The 17086-nt window shown below is 44.5% G+C and overlaps 1 protein-coding gene across 2 annotated transcripts in view; it reads right to left on the reverse strand.

Moving 5' to 3' along the window:
- The window catches only part of FAF1 (Fas associated factor 1), a 1861897-nt gene that overhangs the window by 1625743 nt on the left and 219068 nt on the right, over positions 1-17086 (reverse strand). For both annotated transcript variants that reach the window (XM_086952414.1, XM_086952412.1), the window contains exon 4: positions 431-660. In XM_086952414.1, the coding sequence (XP_086808540.1) occupies positions 431-660 (230 nt within the window). The remainder of the gene's footprint in view (positions 1-430; positions 661-17086) is intronic.

A 17086-nucleotide genomic window follows, 5' to 3' on the forward strand; every position in this document is an offset into this window, starting at 1 on the left:
CAAAGAATGTAATTAACAAATAGAGACGTTCCCTCAGAGTGACACACGTCCAGGGGAGAGGTTGCAAGCATGTGAATCTAAAGCACTACACAATGCAGAAAGATGCTTACGAGGTAGGTAACATTTTCTGTTTGTTCTATGTGTTGCTGTAGATACACATAATCTGCATAGACTATAAAGCAGTACCTACCCCTAACTGTCTAGGTGTGAAAGATTCAGATGTCTGTAATTGGGCCCCTGAAACGTTCTGGCCAACCGTAGCCTGTTGCCTGGCTAGAACATTTCCAAAATAGTATTCAGTAAACGTGTGGGGTTGACGATCCTCCCGAAACAACTTGGCAAAGCAGCGCTACAGCAAATCTGTCACATAACACAACATTTTTAAACACCTTACAGTACAGAAGTCATTTTCCGGACAAGGAAACCTTACCAACTGTACAACTGTCTTCAAGCACCACGTCTTCCTTCTTGTCCCGGTACTCGACCCTGAAGTCCAGCATTCGAGGCAGCCTTTCCACAATCTGTCGAGATGAGACAACAGGTCGAAATGCAGAGACCGATGCGGGTGATGGGGATGGTGAAGAGGAAACTGAAGTAGATGTTGTAGCTTGGCTTGTCGGACAAAATACTGGGCCTGGTAATGTTTCACCAGAAAATTCGCTGATAACGATATAAAAAGCAAAAGGACCAATTAGCATGAAATTTAGTAAACTTCACAAGAGTATGTCCCTGCGATGGCTAAAGCATAACAAGCATTGGCATAGCCAATAGGTCTCACCTTTGGGACCTTATAAGTATTTAATTATGCAGCATAATATCCTTGGTGCAACAACATCAACTGTTGCATGGCTAAACACTTATATGGTCCCAAAGGTTAAACCTAGTGGCTGTGCCAATGCTTGTTTTTCAAGGGAAGCTAAACTCCCACTGTACACTCATCACACATATGGATATTCATTCTATGCCCAAAGGGAACATAAACTTCTTTAGCCCCAGGAGAGTCTGGATCGTATGGGGGCAACCGGGACAATTCAAGTTAGACAGCATGGAGTATGTGCACCAAATTCCACTACCGATTCCGGTCTAAGAGAGTTTGTGTGGAAAGTATCCCAATAAATATGGACATGAGAGAGACAGAAATACATAAATTGGGAGTAAGAGAACTAATGAGTGGGAGAGAAAGACAGAGGGAGCGATAGAGAATCAATGACAAAGAAACTGAAACAAAACTATAGAGATGGAAGTCATAATAGGCACTACATATCTATTGTGGTGCTGCTTGTGTGTTCCTGAGTGTTCAATAATACATAAAGCACACTGTCAAACTGAGTACTTTGCCTTGTTTATTCCATGTTTAGCTAAAGTAATTGGATCATACAAAGATGAAAATTAGATAGGCCTGCAGGATCTATCAAATAAAAATTAGACAGACAAGAAACATATACTTTTTAACATATTGGGAGATGCAAACAGTGGCCAACAAATGTGGATGAAATATAAGACTTGTCTTGGGTTATAAGAGATTAATCACTCGGTGAATACATTAACAATATTTAACAAGGAACGTAGGAAATAAAAAAGGCTGGTGCTTTTAACAATTTGCTCAACTAGAACTTTTTGTGAATCTAAATATTTGTACTGCGTTTCAACAGTTTATGCGTTCCATGTATACCAGAGGATGTTTTGAAATACCTGCTCAAAAGCAAAAAGAAAATGGCTGACAAACGTAATCTCCTATTCCTGGACCATATTTGGTCTGGAGTCTGGTGCCTTGGAGAAAGAAGAGAAATGGAAAGAAGGGGGAGCAGGAGGTGAGCCCGCGAGTGGTGCGCGAGAGCACGCTTGGAGAAAGAAGAGGAAAGGAAAGTAGGGAGAGCAGGCGGTGAGCCCGCGAGTGGAGCACGTGCGCACGCTTCGGAGAGAAGTCTGCACTTTAAAAGCACTGGACTTGTGCTTGTGGCACGCTGCTGCTCGCTACTGCTAGGTGGATGCTGCCACAAGCACGAGTGCAGGGCTTAAAAAGTGAAGACCGATGGCTAAAGGCCCTCCTAGAGCACCGCATGTGCGCTGCCTAGGCGAGACCTAAAATCGGAGTGCCTCTATAACAGTGATAGTCTTCTGATAGTGGTAGTCTTTATATGTTTTGAATTAACAGTAATCCCAGGTTTAAAAAATATAAGAGCAGCAAACTGTTTAGAATACAATCAGCATTCCTACTGTGTTACTAATTTTATAAATAACCCACAACCACTGGTCAAGAGGCATGGGAAGAAAGGTGGCTTTGTGGCTAGAGCTGCCAACTTTGGAACCTGGGCCCAATTTGAATCCCAACCTTGGTGCCCATCTCAAGATTCTAGGCAAATCACTTACTCTTACCATGTTCTGGTAAGGTGATACTACCTGGACTGACTCAACCTCCTGTTGGAGATCCTGATAAAGTAAAATAGGATAGGTAAAGAGATCAATAAGTAATACTTTCATTATTGGTAACACCCAAAAGCATTTTAATTAGGCGTACCCAAGATAAGATTAAAAAAAGGTACACAGAGGGCAATAAAGAAGTGCAAAAGCCAGCATGGACTCTTGAAAAATGTAGGACTATAGACAATGCCCGCGTGTCATGTCCAGGACGACATAACAACCCATAGTCAGGGTTTCGCTAATCATCAACGCATAACCCAGCGAGTTAGGATGGTGTCCCATAATGCACTGTGTTCATGAGTGTATGCATTAGTCAGATCAAATGCAGCCCTGAAGAAGGTTTTTGAACCATACAGGCAGCATATAGGACAAAACATGTTGCCATTTCGTAAGATGCACGAGTCATAATACTCACTGGGTAACCCACATAAATTTTTTTTTTTTTTTAACATTTTTGGGTTTTCCCATAAGGTGATTTTAATTTCTGGATCCCTTTACCCATTCAGTGTAAGTTTATCAGGCACTCCCTCCCAAAGCAGGTTAAGTCCGTCCATGTAGGATCTCTGTACCAGGGCAGGCTAAAGTTACCAATAATGAAGCATGCCACAAATGAGTGGGTGAAATTTCATCATTTAGAAAAACTGGACCAGTGGGAATTTGCAAGTCCCCTTTGCAACATTAGTTGTGACATCATTTTTAGACAGGGCGGTCCTGCAGTGTTTTCCTGATTTCCCATCACTCCCCCTTTAGTGGAATTATAAATCAATTAATCTCTCAATGCCTACCAACATGAAAAGTATTTATGTAATCCCCTCTCGATGTATGTGATCACCTAGCAAGCGCACATGTAATGTAGAACGCTCCGTTGCTTCTAAGCTAGGTTTACTCTACATACATACCAATACAAACATGATAATATAACATTATTCCAAAAAATCTCTATAGGGGATGTATAAATTCAGATCAATAACTTGAAACTTGTATGTAAAATAAAATTCATTTTGAGTATTTCTGCAAATTAGCCTACACTTTATATACATGATATTTTGCTTAGTTACGATTGCTAAATGTCCTGTGACATTCGATACTTGGCCAGGTATGCAACTGAATTCAGCATAACAAGCTAATGAATACAGCATACCAAGCATATTTTCTAGAGGGCATGTCACCTACGAAGAGATATCATGGCCTACTGAAAGATAACAGATGTTTACTAATAAGTACATTAATGGCGCTCATTGACATCGAAAAGATGAAAGGCTGAGTGGTCCATCTGGCATTTTAAACAGTGACCATGGGGTCAAACCTAGATCCCTAAAGCCACCAGAACCGGCTGTCACTTGTGGGCATTTCATATACAGTACTGGTGCCTCAATACACTAGCATTTCATTAACCAAAGATAACTGGTACACACATTGGCCAGAACGCAAACTGAACAGCAAATTAGTTACGCTGCGGAATAATTCACATTATATGGTGGGTACCAGATTCATAAGGGACTGGACCTAAGTGAGTTCTGTGGTGCAGAGCTGAATACTCTAGTCAGCAACACTAAACTTTCTTTTTGACTCAAAAAACAACTTGATTGCATCTGGATTGATAGCCATGTTACCAAGGAGGTCCAAGTTAGAAAGACGTTCTGCCTCCTGTTTCGGCATACTCCGGACACTAAGTAAGATTTTGAACTGGCTGCCCTAAAACTCTAAAAACAGTGGTCCAAAGTCTTGTCTACAGTAAATCAGTTTAACTGTGAAGCCCTCAGTATGTGATCAAGCGATTACAAGTAGTCCAGAATGCTGCAGCGCGCACACTGTTAAAGATACCGAAGCATCCCTTGATTTTGTCCTCCCTTACAACCCTTCATTGGCTACCAGTATGCAAAAGAATTACATTTATATCTTGGTCTGGCCCATAGAACGATGAATAACAAAATCCCCCCCATTCAGATGTTGTTAACCCCCAACATCCTCAAAAGATCGCTGCGCTCCAGACACTGGAAGCTTTTTTCAGTACCCAGAATTAAGAAATCCAGAAGCTGGGGGGGTTGGGTCGTCTTTTTTTGCCTACCTGGCGCCTAAACACTGGAAGTCCCTGCCACTATTCTTAAGATTGACTAATGAAGAAACCAAATTCAGGAAACTTCTCAGAACCCACCTCTTTGAGGGTTATGCCTGTGGCACCGCGGCCAGGGCCACTGCCGCTGGACGCTGGGGATCACGGTTCGATCCCCGGCACCGGCGGCAGGGGTCTGCCCAGCACAATGCGACTCTGGGCAATAGCTTGCTTAATCTTCCCAACGGCCCCCAGTGCCGAGATACCCCTTCGGGGGTGATTCGTGCGCTATACCAGTACTGGATTTTACATTTACATTTTACTTACTTAACAGAATATGTGAAGGAAATGACCTTTAGCGCTGGGAGGCCAGATGGGTAGCCATGCACTTTGTAAATGCCTACTCACTTTTGTTGTTTGTAAATACAGTTTTGTAGAATAGTTGTTTATAAATTATTAGGCCAATTAGCTGAATGAATTCTGCAAATTAAATAAAAATAAGGGAAAAAAAAAAGAAAATCAATATACCTTTCATGCTGGCTTTCCGGCCCGATATGCCTTCATAGTAACTGTTACCCCTAAATAATAGGTAATATTTTTGTGGAACCAGGGGCATAGGCTGCATAACGATCAACAGATTTAGATGCACCGGCCTAGAGGCCCGAGTGGCAACCCTGCTGAACTCTAAATATTCCTTCTTCACTCTATGGCCCATGTCACCCTTGGCACACCACAGTGTGAAACACATTTTGCTGACAAAATAACAGTAGAGTAATCACTGCAGAGATGTCATTTTAAAGTTCAGAGAAAAGTATGGTACAGAGCAAAGGTCTTTCTATAGTAGGCCGAAACAAATTGAATATAAAAACAGGTAGTATGTAAAATTGTATAAGAAGTCTCCCATAGAATGGCTACAGAATGGTCCAACTGTACCTAATGGGCTTGTTCAAAGAGGTGCCAAACTTCAGCCCAAGAGGTAACCAGGGTTGTCAAATCTACATAGAGTGATACACATGAGAACTCAGGATAGGGCAATGACAGCATCTGCTCTTCAGAGCATGCTCACCTTTGTGACCCTCCTTGTCCTCTCTTTAGCTCTATGCCCTTTGTGGCCATGTACAAGCCTCGCCTCTTGGAACGCAGTCACTACAAGACATACCTATACTGCTCACCCAGCCAGGGGTATTGTGCTGGAACGCAGCCACTTCTACCACTTATCTGAACTAAAAGACGAGACATGTCAACCCTCTATTGCCAAGGCGCACTCATTGGTTGCGTGCCTACACTGCTCATCACAGAGATCCCTTAAACTGCATGGAAGGAGCCAAATCAGACACGTATCCAGTCCTTTATAAGGTAATAGGTGATCCTACAATGTCAACTGCAGTCATTTTTATTTGTTTAGTCTCGCTATGGTTCTTCTAGATATCGCTCTTTGTTCGTTTGACAGCCCATGTTACTCCAAGGGCTGTAAGCATCCTGTCATACTATATTGGGCACCTCTCTTTGTACATGCGCATGGGGTAAGGTTGGTACATTGTGTAGCCTTTCTGCTGGGAACTCCCTACACAAAGTCATTCTACTCTATCATCTGTTTTTAGATTTACTTTTGTTTCGGCTCACCAGGGTAACTCTCCATAGGTTTGTCAATCTGGATTTTCTATATTCAAATTATACAATTTCCAGCAGCCTCTCAATGCTGTTCTTCCAACTTTCAGTAATCTTCTAAGCACTGCCTGTACCTTACTCTATCTGTGTACTGTGTCCCCTTATTCATTTGATTGTTTACTGTTCCCAGGTTTAATTACACTTATAGTCCGGATGATTATTCCACCATTCCTCTAAGGGGTAGAAAGTCAACTATGATCGTGGATCCTATTGACATGGTTTACAAATTATGAACGGGACATCATGTTCTTGTTTTTGGATACGCTTTTTGATTACTATTTTCACACGTATGAAAGCACCAAGCTAGTTTTTCACCAACATCCACTGCACAGTTTCTGATGTTGTTTTATGAAAACCTTTGTTTTAATGTGATAAATAACCATCTGGTTGAAAGATTCTGTTGGTGATATTATAAGTCTTCGGTCGATTGTGTGTTTAGATAGAAGTTTACTCATGTCGCAGATGACTCTCGGGTTCCCTTGTTACTTACAACTACTTGTGTGTAGGAAAATGGGGTTCTGTTGCAGTGCACCTCCTCCCTTGTGCCTGGTATTAGATGCAACTTTGACTGAGTGTGCACTAGGTCCCTGCTAAACAGGTTCCTAGTACCTGTGTTGTTTCCTGAAACTGTACAATTTGACACCCCTTTGGCCCACATACAAGTTATTTGTAAGAGGAACTAAAGGCTTTGTGAACAGAGAGGGTCACTAAGGGCTGCAGCATGAACTGAGCCACCCTCTGATACACCTCACCTAACACATATACACTGCCATTGCAGACTGTGTTTTGGTGCAGACAAAACCTAAATGTCAACATGGCACACAGTGTGCTATGCACACAAACACATCCTATAGCATAGGTAGGCCTCTCAGCCCTAAAGCAGGGTGCACTGTACCACAGGTGAGAGCATAGTTGTATGACCAATATGCCTCTACAGTGTTGTAGTCCTTTCTTACACTTCTAAGTGCAGTGAAGCCATATTGAGTACATGGGCTAGGAGGTTGTCTTTACGAACTCCACAGATCCATGAAGGCTTAACTGAACGTTTGGAAGCTTGATATCAAACAACTCAGCACAATAAACCCACACTGATGCCAGTGTTGGATTTATTGCAAAATGCATTCAGAGGGAATCTTAGAGATGCCCTCCCCCCTCCCTGAAAAACGACCAACTCTCTGGTGTGCAGCTGTCTGGCCTGCACCAGCCTGCCATTTCCAGACATGTTTCTGAACCCCTGAGGTGGGAGCCTTGTGCTCTCGTGGGTCAGAACCAAAGCCTGTTCTGGGTGGAGGTGCGTCACACCTAAACCCAAGCAGGTACAGAATTCAGGGTAATTAGCCTCAACGGCTTCCTGCCTTATGTTCTGGTAGCCAGGGCTCTCCAGCTAGTGGAGATGCCCACCTACCCCCTGACCAAGCCCCACTTTTGGTGGCAAAGTCGGCAGGAAAATTAGTATTCAGGAGAGGTCTGTTTCTCCACCCCTCCCCCTCCCCTCCATCAGGACTACGCCTAGGGTGTCCTAAGCTGAAGTGACCCCACTCCTTTAAAAGTCCTCCTTTTTGGTTGGAAGGATTTTAGCCAACAGGATTAGGAATGTGTTCACATCGCAAAGGGAGTAAACACCAAGAGGGTGTAGTCACCCTAAAAGTAAGTAGCCCATTGACTACTACCTGCAATGCCCAGTAACGCCCCTAAAGTTTAGTACTTTTGGGGCATCCATGAACCAAGGAATTTAGATCTGCGACAATCTATTAAGAAAGAAGACATCCTTGAAGCTGTGCCTGAAGAAGAAGACTGCCTTGGTCCCAGCCCTACCTGCCTGTCTCCAGCTTCGAAGAGCCTGCAACAAAAAGCCGACCTGTCTTGCAGCCAGCAACCTCTGAAAACCATGGGAGGACTGCTGCCTTTGAAAAAGACTTCAATTTTCAGTGGACAGCGGACCTGTCCCAAAGAAATCAACTACAAGGACTCCTGTGCCATCTGGAACCACAAGTCCTGCCAACTCTACACCCGATGCCCACGGCCCGATTGAGGCCCTCACCTGTCCAGTGAAGTCTCCCCAGCGACCTAGACTACAGCGTTGATTGACCTCTCCTGACCTCCACATCGGCGTCTGCAGTGTCAATAAGAAGGGCCTCCACCGCGACCAGCCGATAAGAAGAAATCTGACATTTAAAGGCACCCCTGCACCTGCAGCCCCTGGGCAGCTTGACCAGCACTGCCCATATGACCCCCAACATCCCAACTTGCCTGTGCTGTCGCTGGTTTTCTGCCTGCACCCTCCGATTCGATGCCTGCAGCCTGTATCCAAAAAGAAGAAACTCAATAGGATTGCATTGGACACCCAACGCTGTGATTGCACCTGGCCTCCCCTGTGCCGCTGGTGGGGCTGCCTTGTGGCCCGCTTGTGCAAACCCCCAGGGCCTGTGCCCTGAAACTGCAGGTACTTACCTGCAACAAGCACCTCTTCTGGGTGTGGCCAGTCTCCATTGACTAACACTGGACCCAGTGACCTCTGCACCTGGCTGCCCCAGTGCGGCTGGTGGTGGTGCAGTACCTACCTTGATCTAACCCATGCTCAGTATTGGTCTAAACCCCCGAAGACTGGATGTGTAAGTTGTGTACCGATAAATGTACATAACTGTTTTCCTTCCATAGGATTGCATTACAGTAGCTACTGTTTGATTGACATTATAAAAGTATTTTTAATACTCCAGTAAAGTACTTCTATGCCTTTTCAACAAAATCACTGTTGTGTTTGAAAAGTATTGCTATTCTTGAAAATTACTTCCCTGCAACTGATCTCCTGTTGGTTCTAAAATAAAATAACTCCGTAATAACTTTTTATACAAAACAACTGGTCTTGGATTCAGTCTTTGAGTGTGTGCAATCATTTATTGCCTTAATGTGTACAACAAATGCTTAACACAGCCCTCTGATCAGCCTAACTGCTCGATCACACTACCACTAATAAAGCTTTTAGCATTATCTACTTAAGCCTCTGTAAACTTCTGGGGATCCACTGGACTCTGTGCACACTATACATCACTTTGGTATAGCATATACATAGCCAGCTTCCTACATGTGCAATTGCTGGATTGCATGGGTACAATTAAGTACTCTCACTGTTCAGTGAGTGGCTGTTTATGCCCCTTTTTTCTTTTCCCCTTTTACTTTTTTCTAAAGAGAATTGCCCGTTATTCTTGTGTGAAGGGATTTTAAGTTTTTTGGATTGAAATATGACAGACGGATGATAGTAAAAAAAAAAAAAAACGACCCTCCTTCCAAGATCTTCCTGACAAATTGGATTTTTTTTTTTAATATACGGTGTTACAATCAATGATAAAAATTGTGAGATTAATTTAAAGCAGACATTAAACAGATTGGCATATATGTGAGGAATATGCCTGTAGTCTTTAATAAAGACAAAAAGTATAAACAGCATAGACCTTCTTCAACAAGATGGAAGGAGCCTGGCGTTCCCTTTTTTAGGATGAAAGAATCCCCAGCATTAAGCTCCATACCATGCAATGGTCTGCATCTAACGGCTACATTTCACTAACATGCGTCAAGGCTTACTAGTGGGCCTTCCAGCTACAGATAGTGAATGTATGGAGTCACACATTCAGGGACGACCCAGCAACGTGGCTAGAGCAATACCGCATTTGATACAGTCTCTCATCAGATTTTGATACAGAGGTTAAAGGAGGCTGGCATAACGGGTCGCGCCCTGGATTGGTTTATCTCCTTTCTTTCGGAGAGGTTCTTTCTGGTGTCTGCCAACTTCCTTCGCCTCCAGAACCCATTCTATCAAACAAGGAGTGCCGCAGGGCTCGGCGTGGAGTCCAACGCTTTTCAACCTGCATGTTCAGCCCCTAGGTGAGGTAGCCAAGAGGAGAGGGCTGACTATAGTGTCATACGCTGATGACACACAACTAGTTGTCGCCCTCTCCGATGACTGTCTGAACGACTTTGCAAAATTCCAGATTGGTTTCGTGGACGTCGCAGGGTGGATGACGGCCAACTGTCTCCAGCTCAATGCCAGCGAGTCTGAGGTCCTGCTGGTTGGGAAAGACTGGAAGCTGTGGAGTGAACAGTGGTGGCCCTCCACCCTGGGCCCCGCACCCACCCCTAAACAGGTGATGAAGAACCTTGGGGTCTGGGTGGACTCGCCTTGAGTTTTCAAACCCAGACTAACAAGGTAGCGGCGACTCGTTTTGGCATTCTGCGTGGGCTTCAACCCCTGCTGGGTTTCTTTGACCCTTCCATCCGACAGATGATTGTACAGGCACCCATGCTGTCGAGATTGGACTATGCCAGCTCGCTATATCTGGGGGCCAACAAGACAAAGATTGTGAGATTGCAGAGTCTCCAAAATGTGGCCACCAGAACTCTTCTAGGCCTGCCTCGCCGCTGCTCCACCTCCACTGCCATTAGTCAGCTTCACTGGCTGCCATTGGCAACACGGGTCTCTGTTTTGCGTTTAGGATCTTGAATTCCCCAGCTGTTGGCATTCAGGCTGACTTGCTCTCTGCCTACGCCCTTTCCAGTCACCTTCATTCAGCAGGTCAACACCTTGCAGTTGTTCCTCAGGTTAAGAGGGTCCTTGCTGGTAGAAGCTCTTTTCGCAGTCTAGCAGTTAAGATGTGGAATGACCTGCCTGTCTACTTCCAGGGTATGGACAACTACCTGACATCCGGGAGGGCCCTGAAAACTTATCTTTTCTCAGCCCTCTAGGTGTGGTAGTCTCTCGGGCTTTTCCTTCTGCTTGTGTTGATGGGATCTTTGCTGTTAGCTGCCTATCTGCTCTTGCGCCGGGACGCTGCTTTGCTGGGGCAGCTGTTGCACTTTATAAATCAGTCTAACCTAACTTAATGGAAAGCAAATATCATATAAATTACATTTACAGTAGACACCTCAGGTCCCCTCTGCTGGGACCGACAAAGGCTTCTTTTGAGGCCTGGGACAAAGCCACAACCTACATAGGTTGGAGGGGTAAATTATTTTGGCAAAACCTCCTTTGGGTGGGTAATTCGATACTAGAGCTGCATAAGTGGACTGGGAAGAGAGCATACGACCTCAACCCTCGGAGACTTAGCTGGGGAGAGAAAAGGAAATCCTTCTAAGATCTACAGGAGAAATACAAACTATGGGATTCTCCATGATTTAAATACCAACAGATGCAACATATCCTGCGAACAAAGGGTGTTATATGGAAGGAACTGTGCAGCTCCATAGAAAGCAGTGTATCCTTGATAGGGGTAGCCTATGAGGCAATTTCATATATATACCGCACACTTAAACAATCGACCTGACAAAATACGCCCCTTAAGAACTAATTGGGAAGCACACATGGGACCAATGGATGATAGAACGGGAAACAGCCCTTATGCACCCATGGGAAGTGGAGATTAAACCAAGTTTTAGACTCATACAGAAGATCCTGCACCGGGTTCACTATAATCAGGCAATAGGTATTCAAGATCGGTAGGGAGTGTCCTCTTACACAACCATACTGGCCGGTGACTACTGAGACTACTGTGTGACCTCAAAGTTTACTACGTCCTCGGAGCACAGATGCCTTACACCTCCCTCCCCCAGCCCCGAATTCCTTGTGCTGGGTATCACAATTGATGTAGATCTACCTAGGAAGCAGTTTCTCTAACCTTCGCTGGGTTTTGTTCTGGCAAAGCAAGATATACCTAGGGGAGGCGGTAGGCCAACCCGTTCCACCACCACTTGGAAACAATGGGTCATTGGAATGACACATGCATGGATGAGGAGAAAGTGGTCTAAAGCACAAGGGGCTGCCCACATAAATTTCAAAGAGTAGGGGGACCACGGCAAGATCACTATGGCTTACATTGAGAACCCAGAAGTCTGCAATCGCCCAAAGGAGAAGCAGTGAAGCTCTGGAGAAGTGTAAAATACCAGGAGTATAGCCTGAAAAAAACTCAAACAGTTTATTAAAAAAAAACTATAAACTGGGATTAAATCATATCGGTATTACAAGCTCCAGGCACTGGATGACGCTTGGCATCGATACAGCAGTCAACCACTGCAAATGCTCTTGGAAAAAATGTCTGAGCTTGAAAAAACAGATTACAATTAGACGTCATTTCAGACACCAAAGCCACCTTGGATTAAATAGAGAAAACTGTATTAGAATTTACCTGTACAGAACAATAGAAAACAAAAACAAAAGAACATACAGTACTGTAGTACCTGACAGAGAACTACTACACCAGCAAAACTTACTCCAACACAGGTCATAATAGTCTTTGGGGCTGTTCCATTCGCCAGAAAAAAATAAATAGTATAATTTTCATGAGACCTCAGAGGGCTCAGGTGACAACTCAGACCCAGGATAAGGTATTATTATAAAAGTGCCAATCCCGACCACCAAGACGGGACAGAGGGAGGAGAATGGGCCAAAAATGGTTCAGCAGTACACCAGGAGTCAGGAAGACACACCAAAAATATTACCAATGGGGCCCAACCCAGCAATGACTGCTCCACAACTCATTCCCATTTTCATGCTTTCACTACAAATACTAATCAAGTACCATTTACTAGCTTATTAAGTACTCCCATTCGTCCCAACTGAAAGAGTCAACTACCTTGATTTACCCCGCAAGCCTTGCCCAAAAATAACTCTGCTTCCCTCTACTTAATGACTTTCGTATGCATCAAGAAAAACAATTGCAACTTGTAGTCAAGGCCTGAGCTAAGACACCACATGCACATGTTGTGTGTAGCAGATGGAAACTTCTCTTTACAGTGCTTACAACAGAATTTGAACTCTGAAATCAGTCTCTGGCGAGGCATAGTAAATTTTGTTGCTGAAACACCAAGTGAGAGGGCTCCAGACTGCATAAGAGATGTGCAGAAAAACATGAACAGACAAAGCGCACATTCCGGTGTCTTTTATACACTGGTGTGGTACTGTCTGGGGGGCGGAATCACAGCTGAAGCGGCATGGCACCTCCTGGAAGCACTGGTGAGCTAATGCTGGGGAATAAGTTATCCTGACCAGTGTAACACCTGGGAGGTTATTCTTAAGGTGAGGCATCTGAAGCTCTATCACTTTGAAACAACTTAACTCTTTAGTTTGCTGTCTTGTAGAACCATTACAGTAATCCACATTTGTAAAGCGCACAATCACCCTTAAGGGTCTCTAGGCGCTGGGGGCCGTCGGGAAGATTAAGCAAGCTATTGCCCAGAGTCACATGGTGTTGGGCTAATCTGCCGCCGGTGCCAGGGATCGAACCGTGATCCCCAGATTCCGGAGTCAGTCGCCCTAGCAGCAGCACTGTTGCCAAATGCAGTGACCTTGGATTGGAAATCAAGTACAAAATGTGAAAAAACATTCTTTAAAAATTACATGATCTAATGAAACTGTTAAGCAATCCTTTTGGTTCACAAAGACCTGTCTCTCGTAAACAATTGGCAACTATCAATAATCTTTAACAAGCATTTGCAATGCAATAGGTCTCGCATTCAGTTTCAGCTTTTGGCATTGTTAATTACAATACCTTTTATGTTTTGGGTTTTAAAACATAAATACAAGGCATTATCATTTACAATACTAATAGCTTAAACTCTCGCAAATACAAGACCTACTGCATTGTAATGAAGGGCCCTCGACCACTTGTTAGATTGTAAATTTCAGAGGAAGAGACCAGCCTGCGATGTCTTCAAAGTAGTGATAAATAGTGCAGTGAATAAGATGTGTAAGTGTTGTAAATTACACAGACACAAAGTGTGAAGTGAGAGTTACCTATGATCCGAGCTATAAACATTAACTAAGAGCTCCAACACTTTTTATTCTGTGATTACACCATCGCAAATCAGGAGGAAGAGCGGGAGGGGAGCTATTTCCTGCCCTCTCCATGATTTGAGTGTGCAGTGTGGCATTGCGTCATGTCATTGCTATCTTTGGGCTAATAAAAAACACTCCAGCTGTAGTAGGGCCCTGGCTTCACCTCCTGGTGCAGGGCTGGCTGTGCCTTATGGTTGGCATGGAGGGTGGAAGGGATGGTCCCGGTTGCAGCACTGGCCTAGTACAGTGCCCCTGCTATTACTAGTGACCGAGAGGCACTGAGGTGGTGGTGGTGGTGGTGGTGGTAGTGGTATTGGTAGTGGTATTGGTATTGGTATTGGTATTGGTGGTGGTGGTGGTGGTGGTGGTGGTGGTGGTGGTGGTGGTGGTGGTGGTGGTGGTGGTGGTGGTGGTATTGGTGCTGGTGGCATTGGTTGTAGTGGTGTAGGTGGTGGCGGTGGTACTGGTATTGGTGGTACTGGTAGTGGTGGTGATGGTATTGGTGGTTATGGTGATAGTGGTGGTAGTGGTATTGGTGGTGGTGGTAGTATTGGTGGTGGCAGTATTGATATTGGTTGTGGTATTAGTATTGGTGGTGGTAGTGATGGTGGATAATGTAATTCAATGCCCTGTGTGATGATCTGCTCTTATATTCTAATGCATCAACATCTTCAGCTTGTGCAATTTTGTACCTTACGCAAGGATCCATATATATTGTGAAGCACTCTAGCACCTTAAGACAATGTCCGTGCTACATAGAAAAGCATGTATGGATGAATAAATACATAAAGAAATTGTGTTAAAGATTTTTGGCAGATGCGCAGATCCCTCTCGTGTACCATTGCTAAGACAGGGCTCACTCTTCATTGATTCATTGAACAGCTTTCAAATGGTGCCACAATGCACTCTGCGTCCGTGTTATTGTTTTTCCACTCCAACTCTGTGATATACTCAAGCTCTTGCTAATGAATAAGTGTACACACAAATACATTGACAGTCGGCATAACACAATTTCTTGCATTTCTATCAGGTTAATACATACCGACATACCGCTATTGTGAAATAATTTACTGCGGAGGCTAAATATATAATTGCCTGGCGTAACAAGTTGAACGTTCCGCTGCAGGTCCCGGGCTCTGTGGAGGAAATTGCACTTTCCGTCATTATGCCTACAGTGTTCTATCACAGAACACGAATTGCCCACTTTTCAGGCTGTACTGATTCCATTCTGGCTTTTTTGTTGCAGTTATTAGGTCTTGCCTGAGCCAGCGCGCATGCGCTGCTCTGCGAGGCTTCTAGTAAGCACGTCCAACCTGGACCACATGTGGTTGTGCTTTTTTTTTTGCTCTGGCGCTATTGGCCTTTGCTTGAGTTTTTCTAAGAAAAACAGAACGCAATTGGCCAAAGGCGGGTCCATCTGTTTCCAATTATCGCGCCCGCGTCTCCTGGTCGCGTTAATTGGAAACAGATGGCGGTCGCGCTGCCCTGGTGCACTTTTGCTCCAAACACGGCGTTTTCACTTTCACCGCCGACCTGGCACGCAGGGCCGCGCTTGTTTTTCAATTTTTTTCTTCTTCACACCGTGAGCGACGTCTTCACCCGAGTATGCGTGGGCGGGTGGCAAACCACATTTCAGCTCAATACAAGGCCAAGAATGGAGGTTTTCATTCATTCCCAGGGCACAGACTGGCGTGCAAAGCGCCTCGCTCAGGGAGTGCTGCATCGCAGCGCACCATACGGCGCTCAGCCCAAGGCGCCAGGCACTACTCCGAGGCCTGCCTGGCCCCCCTTGTCTTCCTCACTGCGGTGGAGCTGCGGCCGCTGGGGGAGCAGAAGAAGCGGATACAGATGGGGGCGGTGAAGAGAGGCATCTTGGGCGGCTTGGGCTCCACAGACCTCCGCCCACCCCCCCAGAGGCTGGACAAGGAGGCGCTACAAAGGATGTACACAATTTACGAGGAGAAGTTGCTGGAGCTGAAAGGCAACTCCAGCTGAGAAGAGAACATACTGACAGCCACAGAGACGGGAGACCAACTCCTAACTGCCAAATGTAAGTCTGCCGATCTCTTTAATTTTTGTTGAATTCATGATGATGATATATGTATATAGCGCAATACTGCAAACTGCATTGCCTCTTGTCGCTCACAGACTTTAAGGAATAACAGACTCTACAGTGTAACTTCTTATCGGGTGTCAGTGTGTTTCTAACCACTTCGGATTTTGTCCGTTGATGGAGAAAAAACTCTTTGCTGACCATCACAAAACGTTGATTAAGAGAGGAAGCTGTGATTAAAATCCACTTTTCATTCATACTGGTTTCAGTTCATTCCCAGCCTTTTCTTGTCTCCGAGAAGCTTGAACAAACTGAATACCTTTAACAATAGGATACTAGTGAGAAATCTCAGCGGGCGCACACTCAACGAAGAGATCTGTGCGAATCTTCAAGTTACAGTTCTGTTTACTACCTTGCTACCTGAACGGGCTCAGCCTTTCATCAACCGGAGGTTCACACAATGAAGTTGGCAAATAAGGGCGTTGTAGTCTTGTGGGTACGTTTTTGCCTATATAGCATCCATCTACGGGACGTACCCTTAACTTCTCCAGCTGACTGCTGTGTGCCCCTCTGCACCTTAGCCCAACAGCTCTCTTTCCTGTACCTGCCGAAAGCACTAGTACTTAGAAATAGTATGAATGCTACTATAAGTAATCAAATTAATAACCATAAATGTATTATAGTTAAGGTCAGGGCTTTAACTGGGATGAAAAAACTGGGGGGACTCCCAAAGTGGTGTGGACAATGCAATTAAGGGTGTGGATTAAAAACACACAAGTAAAAAGTCTGTGCTTAGTATAGTGTGCCACTTGACTTGTATTTTGCTGTTTATGTCATTGCATCCAGATATATGATACAACAAGTAACATCATACCTACAACAAATAAGGACTATTGGCTTTGTCAATGGTTGTTAGTTGCATAAGATAAAGAAGCAGCAACTATGGCTTGTATATAATATTGAAAACGTTTCCACTTAAAGCCCTGATGAAACCATGACAATGTTGCTGCTCCTGAGTTTCAAAAAGAGAAGGGAAATCCACAGAGAAAATGAATCTCTTTAAAGGATT

Source organism: Lissotriton vulgaris, chromosome 1_1 (genome assembly GCF_964263255.1).
Source record: "Lissotriton vulgaris chromosome 1_1, aLisVul1.2, whole genome shotgun sequence".
Lineage (NCBI taxonomy): Eukaryota > Metazoa > Chordata > Amphibia > Caudata > Salamandridae > Lissotriton > Lissotriton vulgaris.